The sequence below is a fragment of the Mustela erminea genome, chromosome 5, assembly GCF_009829155.1.
Source record: "Mustela erminea isolate mMusErm1 chromosome 5, mMusErm1.Pri, whole genome shotgun sequence".
Classification (NCBI taxonomy): domain Eukaryota; kingdom Metazoa; phylum Chordata; class Mammalia; order Carnivora; family Mustelidae; genus Mustela; species Mustela erminea.
This window is the reverse complement of record NC_045618.1, coordinates 34,175,750-34,191,308: the sequence shown is the minus strand read 5'-3', so window position 1 is coordinate 34,191,308 and position 15,559 is coordinate 34,175,750. Positions and strand designations below refer to the sequence as shown.

The 15,559-nt window shown below is 52.7% G+C and overlaps 1 protein-coding gene across 13 annotated transcripts in view; it reads left to right on the top strand.

Moving 5' to 3' along the window:
• The window catches only part of TLE3 (TLE family member 3, transcriptional corepressor), a 46,923-nt gene extending 37,495 nt beyond the window's left edge, over positions 1–9,428 (top strand). For 5 of the 13 annotated variants that reach the window (XM_032342592.1, XM_032342585.1, XM_032342591.1 and 2 more), the window contains 9 exons: positions 351–492; positions 1,065–1,264; positions 2,037–2,113; positions 2,874–3,123; positions 3,407–3,654; positions 4,168–4,315; positions 5,324–5,474; positions 6,318–6,394; positions 7,366–9,428. In XM_032342592.1, coding sequence (XP_032198483.1) covers positions 351–492; positions 1,065–1,264; positions 2,037–2,113; positions 2,874–3,123; positions 3,407–3,654; positions 4,168–4,315; positions 5,324–5,474; positions 6,318–6,394; positions 7,366–7,473 — 1,401 coding nt within the window. In that variant the 3' untranslated portion in view covers positions 7,474–9,428. The remainder of the gene's footprint in view (positions 1–350; positions 493–1,064; positions 1,265–2,036; positions 2,114–2,873; positions 3,124–3,406; positions 3,655–4,167; positions 4,316–5,323; positions 5,475–6,317; positions 6,395–7,365) is intronic. The other 8 variants (XM_032342593.1, XM_032342587.1, XM_032342582.1 and 5 more) reach the window with 3 other exon arrangements.
• The last annotated feature ends 6,131 nt before the right edge of the window (positions 9,429–15,559 follow it).

Genomic DNA, 15,559 nt, shown 5'->3' with positions numbered 1-15,559 from the left:
AGGTTGGGGTGGAGGGAGAAGGTTCTGGAAAAGGGACAAGCTGGAGTGGTCATAATTGGAGGGGAGAGGGGTGGAGTAGGAAGAACATGGATTGGGGTTTGGCCCCGGTTCAAACACTGGCTTTCCCACTTACTGGCTGGGCCCTGTGCTACCAGTGAAATGTTCCCGAGCCTTGGTTACTGCATCTGTAAAATGGGAACGATTGCCACAGTCCTGGCCCAATAAGGTTGGGCAAGAATTGAGGGGCTGTTGGGCAGAAGATTTAGAACTGGGGCCGGCACTGGGTAGTGTGGCCGGTTCCAGATGCCCGCCTCTTGAGAGAAAGGAATCTTGGTGTCTTCCCTGTTCAGAACGACAAGTCCTCCACCCCTGGGCTCAAGTCCAACACGCCTACTCCAAGGAACGATGCCCCGACTCCAGGCACCAGCACGACCCCAGGGCTCCGGTCGATGCCGGGCAAACCTCCAGGCATGGACCCGATAGGTATAATGGGTAGGCACGCTGGGGCTGGGGCGACCGCGCTGGAGGGTTGGGGTCTGCCCGGGCCAGGGCTGGAGCTGCACAGCTAAGCCAGAGCTCTGAGCACTATGTGGGAGTTGGGGCTCTCCCGGGACCTGCCTCCAGGGGGACTCCACAGTCAGGTTTGAAGAGGACATGGACACCTGGTGGGTCAACACTGATGTCAAGGGCTCACTGAGGCCTCTTTTGGACTTGGCGTGTGCAAGGCACTTCAGATAGGTCAGGACACCTGTAGTCTATTCCCAGTTGTGTCATTAGTTCTGTGACACTTCCAGCAACTCCCTTCTCTGGGCCTCCATGTCCTGCTCTGTAAGAAGAAGTGGGCACGTCTCTCAGCTTGAACCTTTTGGACTGCGAGGACCAGATTCCTAGTTAAATGGTTTCAGTCCAAGAGGACGTCCTGGAGCAGGCAGCTTTTGAGTGCAGGAAGGATTGCTGCGGGGCTGGGAGGCATCCTGGTGGCCCGAGCTTTGTCCCGGAAGGAGGGGTGGGCCCGCTCCCCCCTGGTGCCCCCCACCCCCCAGCTGACGCCCGCCTCCTTGCAGCCTCGGCCTTGCGCACGCCCATCTCCATTACCAGCTCCTATGCTGCCCCCTTTGCCATGATGAGCCACCACGAGATGAACGGCTCGCTCACCAGCCCGAGCGCCTACGCCAGCCTCCACAACATCCCACCGCAGATGAGCGCGGCGGCGGCTGCCGCCGCCGCTGCCTATGGCCGATCGCCAATGGTGAGCTTTGGAGCTGTACGTAGACCTTTTGGCTCCTTTTGTTGGCGGGGAGGGGACTGGGAAAGGAGTGGGGACTTGGTGGGGGTTGTCAGGCAGCTGCCTCTGGGGCAGAGTGTTTATTAGAAAAAGAAAGGAACATAAGCTTTGGGGTCAGCAGACCTACCCCCATTTGGCTTGTTAGTCGTCAAAAGACCTCATGTAACTCAGGCTCGCCCCTCCCCATGTCCAGGCCATCTTTTTCCATCTGGAAAGTGGGGCTGCTCTCTTTTTCTGGGCTCCGTGGGGATGGGAATCCCAAAAGGAGTCCCGTGACTTCCACATAGCCTGGGTTTGGTAAATGAGGCTGCTTGCTATACCAAGAATGGGTTTGGATTTGGGTCGGCAGAGAGGGGTTCTTTCTCAGGAGACGGTTTCTCTCCTGGGTGGCCTCCTCTCCCCGTGACGGGCCCACTGGACACCAGAGGAGAGAAAGAAGTGGGGCCGGGTCAGCTCTGCCTGGTGGGACAGGGAGCGCTGGGGGTGTGGGGCTCAAGGGTACTGGCTCACAGTTGGGGTCTGGACTGTCACCCTGTCCTCCCACTGTCCTGGGCAAGATTGGACTTGGCGTGTGCACTACCTGGCCTGCTGGGCCTGTTTTTCCTCTGAGACCATAGGCTGTTCTCTGTCTTCTGGGTTTTGAAGAGGGAGCACTATGGGCAGGACGTAGGAAATGGTGAAGGAAGAGGCTGGGGGTAGGGACTGCGAGGCGGCCTTCCTCACTAAGGGCTGGCCTTGTCTTGCCTTACAGGTTGGTTTTGACCCTCACCCTCCCATGCGGGCCACTGGCCTTCCCTCAAGCCTTGCCTCCATTCCTGGCGGAAAACCGTAAGTTCTGGCTGGCTTACTGCATGCTCGTTGGGGAAGGCACACAAACCCCTACCCCTCTCCCTGGCCCTGGCCCTGACCTTGGCCTTGGCCTTGGCCTTGAGAAGGTGTCTACCCCCAGAGGTACGCAGAGACCAGATTGGAGCCGCAGGAAACCACTGCCTGGCCACACCCCTGATCGGCCCTGGGGCTCCTGCTGAGTGGGGAACTGAGAGGGGGCTGGGGAACACCTCCATTGATGGGGCCTCCCTAGCTAAATGATGTGAGCACCTCAGCCTCAGGAGCTCCTCTGGATTTGAGCTGCAGGAAGGACCCCTAGCTAGCACCCACAGTGGCCTAAAACAGCAGGCAGCCTATGCTGGCTTACCTCTGGCTCTGACTCCATGATTCATCCTGGGGGGCACACCTCTTTCCCTCCCTGTTAACCCCTGGGCTTGCAAAGGAAGAGGTGACCTTCAAGCCAAACCCTTTCCACAGGGATTTAAAGGTGGTAGGAAAGGGCATTCCGCGGCCCATGTGGGGCCGATGACGAGATCTAGAGCCAAGGATCTGGGGGCAGGAGCTGAAGTCCAGGCTGGGTTGTTAAGCAACCCTCTACCCTGTAGAGCCAGGCCAAGGAGGTTGGGGTGCCCAGGTTCCCTAAGATTTGGGGAGTGGGGTGCAGAGGTGGACCAGTCAGGGTGGTGCCATCTGACCTGGGTTGGACTCGTGGGAACTGAGAGGATTGGGAATGACGGAAGGGACGTGTTCTCCCTTTTAGGGCGTACTCTTTCCACGTGAGTGCTGACGGGCAGATGCAGCCCGTGCCCTTCCCCCACGACGCCTTGGCCGGTCCTGGCATCCCCCGCCACGCCCGGCAGATCAACACGCTGAGCCACGGGGAGGTGGTGTGTGCTGTGACCATCAGCAACCCCACGCGGCACGTCTACACGGGGGGCAAGGGCTGCGTGAAGATCTGGGACATCAGCCAGCCAGGCAGCAAGAGCCCGATCTCCCAGCTGGACTGCCTGGTGAGAGGCCCCAGGACTGCAGACACTTCCTCTGGCTGGCGGAGGGGCACCCTGGCTGGGCAGTAAACTGGCTGGTGGACCCTTGAGCCCTGGGTTTACCATCCTTAAGTGGAGATGATACTGAGCTTGCCAGGGTTGGTGAAGACGTGCACAAAAGATTGAAGGGTTGTGGGTGGGGGGGAGGGAACGGCTTCCGGAGGACACTCAGTGTCACTGGGTGGGATTCTTCTGGTCCCTGGGAGGAGGGGTGGCCAGAGCTCAACGTTGCCCCTTCTCCCTCCAGAACAGGGACAACTACATCCGCTCGTGCAAGCTGCTCCCCGACGGGCGCACGCTCATTGTGGGTGGCGAGGCCAGCACGCTCACCATCTGGGACCTGGCCTCACCCACGCCCCGCATCAAGGCCGAGCTGACGTCCTCAGCCCCTGCCTGCTACGCCCTGGCCATCAGCCCTGACGCCAAAGTCTGCTTCTCCTGCTGCAGTGACGGCAACATCGCCGTGTGGGACCTGCACAACCAGACCCTGGTCAGGTGCGGCTGCACCAGGGGGCCGGGGAGCTTCGTTCTCGGGAAGGTCGCGCTGGTCCTAACAGCGTCCCGCCCGGGGTGCTTTGGCTGTGGGGTGGTCACATCCGAGTGGGCCGGCTGAGGGGGCAGCCCTGTGTCAGGTGATCGGTGTGGGTGGGGGACGGAGGGCACCTTTGCAGAAGGCTCCGAGGAGAGGGGAGCATAGAATCCAGAGCATTGGAGACGAGCAGAGGGAGGGAACTGAGGAAGGAGAGCATCGGCTCCCGGGCGGTCGGAGCAGTGTCACTTGGTGGTTGTTGTGGGGCCTCAGGAGTGGTGGTCCCATGCGAATCCTGCCTCCATTATGACCCCGTCCCGGGGGAGGAGACCCAGCTCTACTGCAAGCTCACCGGAGGGCCGTGGGTGCACGGTCCACCCCCTTCTCAGCCTAAGTTTCTTCTTCTGCTCAGACACAGCTGGCCTTGACGGTCAGTGGGTCCGGAGGGCTCACTCCCTCTCCCTTCTTGGCCTCCGTAGGCAGTTCCAGGGTCACACAGACGGGGCCAGCTGCATAGACATCTCCCACGATGGCACCAAGCTGTGGACCGGAGGCCTGGACAACACCGTGCGCTCCTGGGACCTGCGCGAGGGCCGGCAGCTGCAGCAGCATGACTTCACCTCCCAGGTGTGTGCGCTCCTCCCCTCCCCCAGGACAACGTGCGCCCTTCCCTTTGGGGGTCCCAGGGGCTGGGTCAGGGGACAAGGGAGCCCTCACAGGTGGTCATTGCAAATGGACTGTGACCAACTTGAGCCACCTCGGAGGGCTTCCTGGAGGAGGCAGCAATAGAATAGAATGGAGAAGGAAGGCCCTGGACTAGGATGTACTTGACCCAGCTGCTGTGATAGGATTCTTAGCTCCTTTGTTGTTGAGCACTTTGGCCCCAGTTTTTTCTTCCCTCGTGGGATGGACACGGTAGTAGCTATGTTGTAGGTGTGGTGTGAGCCTTGAAGTGGTCCCTCTAAAAGCCTTCGCCATAGTCCGACTCGTAGAGGATGTTCTGTGGACATCGGGTAGCCTTATTTTTTGTTGTTGTTTGTGTTACTCATTTAAATGTTTTAACCATACGTATTTAGTATTTTAGCATTTCTATTCACTTTTTTCCTTAAGGAAAGGCTAAAGTCCCAGGGACAGAGTAACTTTGAAAGTGAAACGCCTGTGCCACCTCTGAGTTGGAATGCTGGCTCTACCACTTACTTTTTATTTTTTTAAAAGATTTTATTTATTTATTTGATAGACAGAGATCACTAGCAGGCAGAGAGGCAGGCAGAGAGAGAGGAGGAAGCAGGCTCCCTGCTGAGCAGAGAGCCCGATGCGGGGCTCGATCCCAGGACCCTGGGACCCTGGGTCCATGACCTGAGCCGAAAACAGAGGCTTTAACCCACTGAGCCACCCAGGCGCTCCTACCACTTACTTTTTAGAGTCAGCGACCTCTCTGAGCCCCTACATCCTGGCCCCTAAAAGGCATTCCAGAGCTGAGGGAGAGGAGAGGGGCTTTGCCTTGCAGGTGGGGATGTGACGGGAAGGGGAGCAGTGGGCCCGGGGTCCCTGAGCGGGGCCTTTGAGGAGCCCCTGGGGCCCCAGGTGGAGTGTGGGGGGATAGAGGAGCTGAGTCTGGTCTGCCGCCCCCTGCAGATCTTCTCACTGGGCTACTGCCCCACTGGGGAGTGGCTGGCTGTGGGCATGGAGAGCAGCAACGTGGAGGTCCTGCACCACACCAAGCCGGACAAGTACCAGCTGCACTTGCACGAGAGCTGCGTGCTGTCACTGAAGTTTGCCTACTGTGGTGAGCCTCAGGGGGCCGGGAACTCCGGGCAGCCTGGCCTGCCCTCTGCGCAGAGGGGGTCCCAAAGCTGAGAGCAGGGCAGAGCCTCTGCGCCAGCCACGTCCTGGAATCCAGCCTCCCGATCCCGACTGCTGTCATTCATGTTCAGCGTCTGTGTGCCCCCCTGCCCCCCCCCCCCCACCGCCATCCTTGTCCCTTGGATGCAGATATGGCCACAGGGTACCAGGCACTCATGGCAGCAGGCTAAGACTGCAGGCTGTGGTGGCAGACAGCCCCAGGTTGGAGCTCCTTCTCCCTGGTCTGGCTGCACAACCTCAGCTACCCCCATCCTCTCCGCCTGCCAGGGGTTCTTTCTCCGGAGCGGCCCGGGGCCCCCGTGCGACTTTGGGGACCAGGAGCGCATTAGCACAGGCAGAGCTCTGCAGAGCCCGAGCACCAGCCCATCTCCACCTGCGGCTGGCTAGGTCTCCAGACCTCAGGGCTCTGCCATTTCTAGCACTTTCTGCCGCCTTCCAGTTGTAAAACTGAGAAGGATCACTCAGCTGGTGGCTTTACAAAGAATCTTTTGGGGAAGGGCAATGACTGTGATGAGGTGCAAATCCTACTGTTCTCCGTCCCGTCTGTGCCCACCGCCCCCCCTCCTCCGCCCGGGACTGCAGAGAGTCCGTTCTGGGAGGGTCTGTGAGTCCGTTACAGGTCTCACTTACGAAATGCCCCCCACCAGCCGAGAGTCCACCTGTGGTCCACACCACCTCTCCATGGCAGCCAGCCGTGTCTGGGGTGGGTCTTGCTTTCCAAGGCAGCGAGCCATGAGCTGACGTTCCCTTTGCCACCCGCCTGCAGGCAAGTGGTTCGTGAGCACTGGGAAAGACAATCTCCTCAATGCCTGGAGGACGCCGTACGGAGCCAGCATATTCCAGGTACCGCCCGGGGGGCCCCTGGCTCCTGCCCCAGGTCTCGGCCTCCCCCGGGGATGGGGATGGCCCCTTCCAGCCCTTACGTGCTGGGGGTCTGGGATGGGTCCCCTGGAGCCAAGTCCTGGGACACATCAGCGGGCCACACACTGCGGCTCGTGGCCTCTGACCCATGGGGTGAGGGCTTTTAAGCGGGGATTCTACAGGATTTCTAGAACAGGGAGTTAAGTCATGTTCCTGGTTCTGGCCGGTGAACTGAGCACTCACAGGAGGTGCACTGGGCAGCTCTTTCCAGAGAAGTGTTACCTGATATTCAAGTTAAGTTTGTGTTTCGACACTTCAGTGTGAGGAGTGAGGTGACGCAGGAGAGAATGGTCTGGAAAGAGAGGGGAGAGCAGGGAGAGGCTTTTGGTGATTTTTCAAGATCTGGGTCCCGACATACAGCTCTCACTCACACACAGTCTTGACCACACACACGCACGTGTATGCGTACACACACAGTGTGCTCCCAGCCTACAAGACGCTTTCGGGACCTGTGTTGGGACTGTATGGCATCCAGAGTGTCCCACGTGTAACCCTCAGAGTCTCCCTAGTCACACTGGACACCTCGGGTCGGGCGTAGGTCCCCTTCCTAGCTCGGCCCGGTGGCTGCCCACACCCTGATCAGAAGTGCTCACTCCTGTCTGTAAACTCCGGGGAGAAACTCGTGCTCCCATGCTCTTTCGGCCAGTACAACTCCAGGATCCCCCTGGACCCTGCTCGTGAGCCTTTCCCGGTGGGAAAGCCAGAGGACAGGACATCTGTACCCAAAAGTGCCTCTCCAGGTGGTGCTGGGTGTGCTCAGGGTTGGAGCTCCAGGGGCTGGCAGGTGGGACATGACACACACAGCACAGAAGTCATGCTGAGTACCAGGAAAGTGAGTGTCTGCCTTTTTTTCTCCCCCCACCCTCCTGCCTGCCCTCGCCTTCCTCCTGCAGTCCAAGGAATCCTCATCTGTCTTGAGTTGTGACATTTCAGCGGATGACAAATATATTGTAACAGGCTCTGGTGACAAGAAGGCCACGGTTTATGAGGTCATCTACTAAACAAGGACTCTAACTGGGCTGTCAGACTCCGGGAGAGACAGACTCGGCGGTGACAGGGCGACCCCGCGAGGGGCCCCGAGGCTGGCAGAGGCTGGCGGCGGGCAGCCGAGTGGTCCAGGGCTGCGCTCCGGCAGGCCGAGAGGGCGCGCCCGCCACAGTCCGGACCCCTGGGCATGGACCCCTGTGTCTCGAGGACTCCGGTGGATATCTCTCCTCCTCCCTGTCCACAACCCTGGCAGATGCTACAAGTAGATCTCTTTGGAGGGTTGGGGCTCCAACCCCCCAACAGACGCCCTCGTGAATCTCCATCTTTCCTTCCCCTCTATTTTGCTCTGTCCCCCTGCCCCGGGTCGGGGATGCTGGAGTGGACCATGTGCTTGTGCTGGGGGAGGGGGGGAATCTCATTTTCCCGATTGTGCAGCGCACAATGTTTGTGAAAAATGTAAATAACAGACTCCTCTATCTCGGACTGGTCAGTGGGGGAGGAGGCTCCTTCCCACCGAAAACGCTAGCCGTGTACTTCGCCTGCTGTATTTGTAACCCACTCGTGGTGGTGGCTTTTTTTTTTTTTTTTTTTTTTTTTTTTTTAAAAAGGGACATCCCCACCTGGGAAGGGGAGGCCGGGAGGGGGAGCCAAATGGAGAGGGCGTGGAGGGGGCAGAGGAAGGGAGCTGCAGCCCGTGACCAGACTGACTAGGAAGTGGGGGTCCCTGGGACGAGCGCACCTCCCCGTGGACTTGGGAACAGCCTGAGTCCTGTCAGGACCCTGGCAAGGCTTGCTTGGTGGCCAGCTGGGCTGACGAAGGTCAGACTTCCTGTGGCCGCCTGCGCTTGCCTCCCTCTGTCTCAGGGGTCTGACTTGCTCTCTCTTTCCTTCTTGCCTCCCTCACTCTCTCTCTCTCTCTCTTTGGTGCACACTCGGTTATGGTGAGGAGAGGTGGAGGCATAAAGGAACTCCATCTCTGGACCTTCTTGATCTTCGGACACAACCTTCAAAGGACAGAAAGAGGAAAGCATAGCAACTCAGCTCAGGGAGCTACCAGAGAAAAATAGCAAAACTGATGTGGGTGCTTTTTTTTTTTTTTTAATTTGAATAAAAAGAGTTAGAATCGATGTCCTTTATAAAATGCCTTCTCCCCCCCTCTCCTGCTTCTGACCCCCTCTCTCCCTAGAGGGGAAAAGCGTAATCAACCTATATAAGAGTTGGGAGTCCGAAGGGATACTCTCCCCCCCACCCCCTCCCCAACCCGGGCCCACCCCAGGGGGCACAGCAGGGCTGAAGGGACCTGGGGTTGGGTGGGGACACCGGTCCTGGCACTGTGGTGATTTCTTGTAGCTTTCAGTCTTTCCTTGGAGCCCAAACAGTTTACAGGTAGAAATATCGTCTCCTGTAGGTGCCACTCTTTGGTACCAAAATGTTCTGAGGTATTAGGATTTGGGTTTTGTTTTTGTTTTTGTTTTTGTTTTTTCCTCCCTTCTTGGTCTTTTTTTTTTTTTTCTTTTAAGGAAAAGCTAAAGGCCGATGTGAGTCCTGGTGATGGGCTCTCCGTGGATGTAGCATATGGAAGATAATTTTGATACTGCATTTTTATGGATTATTTTATAATGTGTGATTCTGTCTGGTGAGAAGGAAGGAAGGGGCCCCAGTGGAAACTGCCGGTCTTCAGTGATCTTGCTCCAGGCGAGCAGCTCCCGTGACGTGACCCAGAGACTGTGGAGACGGGCTGGGTGCCCTGTACCTTCTGGAGGGTGGGGAGGGGCCGTCTGGAGAATTTCTCTCTCTCTCTCTCTCTGGGTCCCAGGTATGCCTCTGCCGTGTCTTGTTAAAGGCTCCAGCCACAAGGGAGGGTGAGGGTAGAAGAAAGTTGATTCCTGAAGAAAAAAAGAAAATGAAAAGTCATTGTAATGAGCTGTTTTTATATTTTTAAAAGTTGCTATTTAAAGGTTGGCTTGATTGTTGTGTCTTAATTGCCTCTACCTGTCCCTCCCACCTGTTTGTCAGACCTCCCCCCAGAAGAGAGGGGGGCCGCTGTCGTCCGTACGCCCTGGATTCTGGGTGATTTCCCTTGTCATCCCTCAGCAGAAGCTCTTCTCATCTCAAAGCACTTCCCTGCACTGCCCCCAAACCCTAAAAGTCTGATCTCGCGGGACAGTGAGGGGTGGGTGCTCTTTCCTGACTTGCCCAGGCCGTCTTCCAGCAGGCCAGGGAACGGTGGGTGGGAGCCGGGATTTCCTCCAGGTGCCTGCTCAGGATCAAGTTCCGGGCGGGAGGACCGCAGATTTATACCAGAGTCTAACTAAACAGCCGTCCGTGCTAAACGTTTTGGCAAAAAATGACACCCAAAGAACTTCAGGTGTAAAGTGTCTGTGAACGTCTGGGCTCTGAAAGCCTTCACCATCTTAAGTTTCAAGTTAGATGTCACACGGGGGACCTCAGTTTCTAGTTCACAAAGCTGCGCGTGAAGGCTTTCAGAGGGGGTATTTTGCAGAAGGGGGAACAGGGTAGGAAATGCAGGCCAGTGCTGGGAGGGAAGCAGGGCTAAAGCTGCTTCTGAGGCTCTGGGATTTCCTCTACCCAGTAGAGAAACCTGTCCTAAAGCTGGGGACTAACGTGGTTTCCAACTCCTTACTTGGTCCAAGGCCTTTTAAATCACAGGTGCGCACTGTCCTTTTACACAAAAAGGGAGTAACGGTAACATTTTTAAAAAGGGGTTACAGTTAGTATAAAGCACAGTCTTTATTAGCCTAGAAAGGACAGCAGGACTGCATGCGCAGGGCTTGTCCAGCTGGAGAGGCTTCTAGAGGAGAAGCTTCCAGCAGGTAGAGCAGGTCGGAGGAGGAATGCCGAGGCCACATGTGGCCAACAGCTCTGTATTGATCTCATGGACTTGAGTAGACCGGCACACTGTGTTGACGCACCGAAGCAGAGGGCCAGATGGCTCTGGCCAGAAGATTCTAAGAGTCTGCGTATGCCCAGGACCCACCTGGGGATTGTCCACCAGTGCTAAGAGGATTGGGCTTGCAGGCCTCAAGGAGAGGACAAGCAGCGCACCTGTCTCAGATGAGGAAGCAACGCGCGGAAGGCTGTTGTAACCTGATGTCTTGGGCGCTGTCCAGGGTGCAGAGCTGACCATGGACGCTCATAGTCGATGGTGATGAGCTTATACAGCCCTGGGTTTGACTGTGTACGTGCTGCTGGCAACACCGCCCAGGCCCCAGCCGCAATCGCCTTGCCTCCCACCTGTTGTCACGGCCACTGTCCCTTACACAGGCTCGCCAAGCCTCCATGCAGATAGTCCCATCTCCTGCCTCTTCCTCGGCCTCTCACCCAGCACTCTGCTCCGCTCTCCACCCAACTTGTTAGAAACCTGGAACCCCAGTCCTGCTGCAGCTGACTCCGCATTTTAACGGCCCCTCTGTGATCCCACGGCCCCTGTACGTTTGTCTAATAGTCCAAGGCGAGGGGCCTACTCGCAATGAACGATACGCCTGCCTCCCTCAGTACCCCCAGGTCACTCCTGCCTCCTCCCCAATGGGGGCAGAAGACCTTGACACTATTTTCAAAGTCACCCCTAACCTTTCCCTGCCGAAACCCAGACCCAGTCAACCCTGGCATTGGCCACCTATCATCGCACCTGTCTGTCTGCCCAGGTAGACGAGCTTCCCCGGAGGGCAGCATACAGGACTTCAGGACGGTCTTGGTCAAGAAATGTTGAACTTTCCCCCGCTGGAGGTTATCCTATCTCTCTGGGAAGCCAGGCATGTGGATGCTTGGAAATGAAGCAGAGAAGTGGCCTGCCTTCCAGAATCTTTCAACTCTTCCATTGCTCAAGGCTAGCAGATCTGTTTTTATGGCACGGCTGTGAGAAGGCTGCTTTCCTGCTTTTAGTCCACATCGGGTCATGTGCAAGTGTCTGGGCCACCCCAAGCCACAGCCGACCAGGCCGCACGCCTGCTGGCCTCTCTCTGAGTCACTGCCCATCCCCTCTCCCTACCCCTCAGCTATTCAACCCCAACCCAGGCAGAGACTCCTAATTTTAGCATCTGTGAGAAGGTACAGAGACACGCATCTCTGGATACAGCAGCCGGACAGATCCTTAGCAAGACTGCCAAATGGTAGAACCTGGCCATCGAATATTTCATGATGATAGAGTATACTTTTTTTTTTTCCCCCCAGAACACAGTGCTTGAAAATGAACATTATTTTTAATGTAAAGTACGGCTAACAAACATGATTCATCTTTAAAAAATTTGTGCGGTTCTGCACCATTTTATTTTTCTTCATGATAGCAATAGAAAACACAGTCGATGCCAGTTCCGGGGCAGCATTTTTAAACCTTACACTAAAATTGGACCTTTTGTGTTTGAAAAGGTAGCTCAACTGAGCCCTTGATTTTAAGAATGGGACAGTTAGGTCCAGAAAGGTCAAGAGACTCACTGAGTCAACCAAATCACATCTCCCTTTCCTCAGTTCCTTTTCAGGGAGGCCAGGACTGATGTTTGGAGGATTCGAATCCAGAGTATGAGGGCTCCTGCCCCTTCAACAAACAGTGCAGGTGAAAAATTCCTCATGGAAATAGATAGGCAGGAAAAGTCATGGAAACCAGCCGCCTCCTTTGAGAACCTAGAACTCACCCACTCAACCATCCCTCCCCCACCCACTCATCCAGCCACCCATCTGTCGAACTATCCTTGTATCCACCCAACCAACATTTATGTAATGAGCATTAATATGATAGGCATGGTTCTAGGGAATGCAAAGATCAATAAGACATAATGCTTATGCCTACAGAACTTTCTCAGCCAGAGGTAGGAAAGAGCTGATCCCAGACAGGGGAGATCAGTGATCTCGAAGTGAAGAGCGTAGAAGGGAAAGTGAAAGAAAAGAAGCCCCCTTCCCAACTCCAACCCTGCCCAGCTCAGGCCTTCCGTGTGTCAGCACCCAGAAAACTCCAATGTGCTTGCCCTGACCCCGACTCAGCTCTCTCCCAGGCAGATCAGAGAGGGCAGGGTCGATGGCTCAAAAGTAGGCTCTTGGGACCTCCCGGACTGTGGAGGCTGGATGAAAGTCAGATGGGGCTGGGGCGTTTCTCTCGCCTTGATACTGTAGCTGTCCGGTGCAAGCGTTACATGTTTGAAAATAGGTTTTCATGGTTTGAGAAAAGCAGGTCTGGAATTTTTAATTCTGGCAAATGAAACAGCAGGCTAGTAAGATTTCCCTTTAACTATGTGGATACTGAGACATGTTGGATAAAATTAAGCTAGAACATTTTTAGTAGCTTACCTAGAAAAAAAAAAAAAAAGAAAGGGAGGGAGGGAAGGCAGGCAGAAAGGAAGGGGAATCCTTTAATATAGATTTTAAAACTTTAAAGGCAGAATAGGGAGCTCCCAAACTCAGAATAATATCCCAAACTACATAGAGCAAAAATTGACAAAATTACAAGGAGGAACAGGAGTCTTTAACATCCCACTAACAGGAACTGGTAGATCAAGCCAAGAGTAATGTATAAGGATGTAGAAGATGTGAGTAGCATAACTTGCAAGCTTGAGCCATCGAACCCTACAACCAACTACTGAAGAACAGAGGTTATTTTCCAAAACACCCGAAACACTTAGTTTTACCAATCAAAGGAGCAGATGAGGCATTTTACAAAATTCAATCCCCAGTCACGACTCTTCCTAAAGTACCAAACTAGGAATAAAAGAAAATGTCTTTAATCTGATAATGGATAACTAAACCAGACCAGTGGCCTGATAATAGATAGTGGTTAAGTTTCAAGAGTATTGGTTTAAAGTCAGCAAAAAACCAAGAGTGATCATTATTACCGCTTCTATTCACCATAGTTCTGGGGACTTAAGCCAATGTAAAAAGACAAAAGAATAAACAAGGTACAATGAGTGAAATGAAAAAAAAAGTTGTAATTATTTGTTGCAGATAATATGGCTGTGTACATAGAAAATACAAAAACAAAGAATTTAGTCAAGTTGCTGGATCCAAGTTCAACATTTTTCAATCAAAAACATTCCTATTAATAAACAATAACCAATTAGAAAAAATAATAAATAAATGCATTAAATAAAATAAAGAAAAAAATGCATTTACATAGCAAGAAAACCTACCCACAAATAGATCTTAGCAAAGCTACACAAGACCTTTATGAAGAAAAATACAAAATTTTATTGAAGGAAATATTTTTAAAAGACCTACATGGATCCTATATTTTACATAGGTATACATACATTATTCACATATATATTATACACACACACACATATAAATATGAAAAAAAAAAATATATATATATATACACACACATACACACATTGATGAGAAAATCCAATTTTATTTCAAATGCTGTCTTTTCCAGAAACCTGTAATGGAATGTTAAACAAAATCCAGCTGGGATGTTTCCTATTTAATTTGATATGCGGACACTAAAATTTATCAGAACAGTAAAGGACCAAAAAATAGCAAGTATAATTTTGAAGAGGAGTGAGAAAGGAGGCCTTGTCCTCCAGAAGCCAAGGCTTACTGTGAAGCTACGCAGTCAAACAGACCAGTGGGACAGAATGAGGTCCACGAAGAGACCCCTGTGTAAATAAGAATCCGACTATGACCCATGTGGCATTATGTGTCTCAGCAGATAGTTCGAGGACAGTAGGCCACCGTTATGAAGGGAAGATGGATCCCTACCTCACGCACTACACAAAAATAAACTCTAGTGGGATTAAAGTCTTTAAACTTGCAGGATAAAATATTGGAGAACAACCTCAGTGGTGTGAAGAGGGAAAGGATTATGGAACAGGACACAAGAAGCGAAAGCTGTAACGAAAAAAAAAGAAAGATCGGCTTGATTACATTAAAATTTTAAACATCTGCAATAGCAAGAGAGGAAAAACAAGACATGAAAAGATATGCATGTAGGATGCACAACTGACAAGTGATATTTGGAATACATAATAAGTTCTCCCAAGTCAGTACATGAGAGCAAACAACTCAGCGAAATGAGTAGAGGACAGAAACAAGCAATTCTCAGGGGCGCCTGGGTGGCTCTGTGGGTTAAGCCTCTGCCTTAGACTCGGGTCACGATCTCACGTCCTGGGATCGAGCCCCACATCGGGCTCCTACTTCTCTTTCTCCCTCTGCCACTCCCCGTGTTTGTTCACTCTCTATCTCTCTCAAATAAATAAATCTTGGGAAAAAAAAAAAAGAGAGAGAGAGAGGGAAACAAGCAATTCATTCCCATTGGATGGGCAGGTCTTTGATGAGTTTCCTAATACGAAACTTGCACCAGGATGGGGAATGAGCAGCCCCATCTATTAGAGCTAGTGGAACGTACTCGAGTCACCCAGTTTGCGAACACTGGGCAATCTTGTCAAAGTAGAAGCAACACAACCCTATGACCTGGTAATTCGACGTCCAGGTGTATACCCTGGAGAAGCTCTTAAACACAAGTACAAAGAGATGTACATGGAGGTTTTCATTGCCCCACTATTTGAAGTAGCAGAAATAACTGGAAATAGCCTGTCCATTATCAGGGGATCAGGGGAATGGATAAAGAAAAATAATCTATGCACTTCCCTATAATGAAATTATATGTGGGCATTAAAATACATGAGCTAGATCTTTATGTATCAGCTTGGATAAATCTCAAAAACACAATGTTGTGTGAAAAGAGCAAGTTGCAAAAGGAAATAGATGATATGATACTACTTATGTCAAATATAAATATAAAACACTTCTAAATTTCAAGTATATATATCAAAATATAAAAACATGAGTGAAAAGAACACAACTTGCCCCCCAGGACAGTGGTTATCTGTGGGAGAAGAAGGAAGGAAGGAAACTGAGGGTTAGCTGCGAGTCTAGCTATACCTAGCACATTTTATTACCTTTAAAAAACATGGAGAAAAGTTAAAATGTTCACATTTTAAAAATCTGTGTAGTGACTTTTCAGTAGTGTCGTATTATTTTCTGATCTTTTCCATGTGTTTGGAATATTTCATAATTAAGGATCAAATGAGGAAAGCCAGACCACTCAGGATCTGATAAGAAACCACCATTCATAGGGCAAAAGTGGGGGCA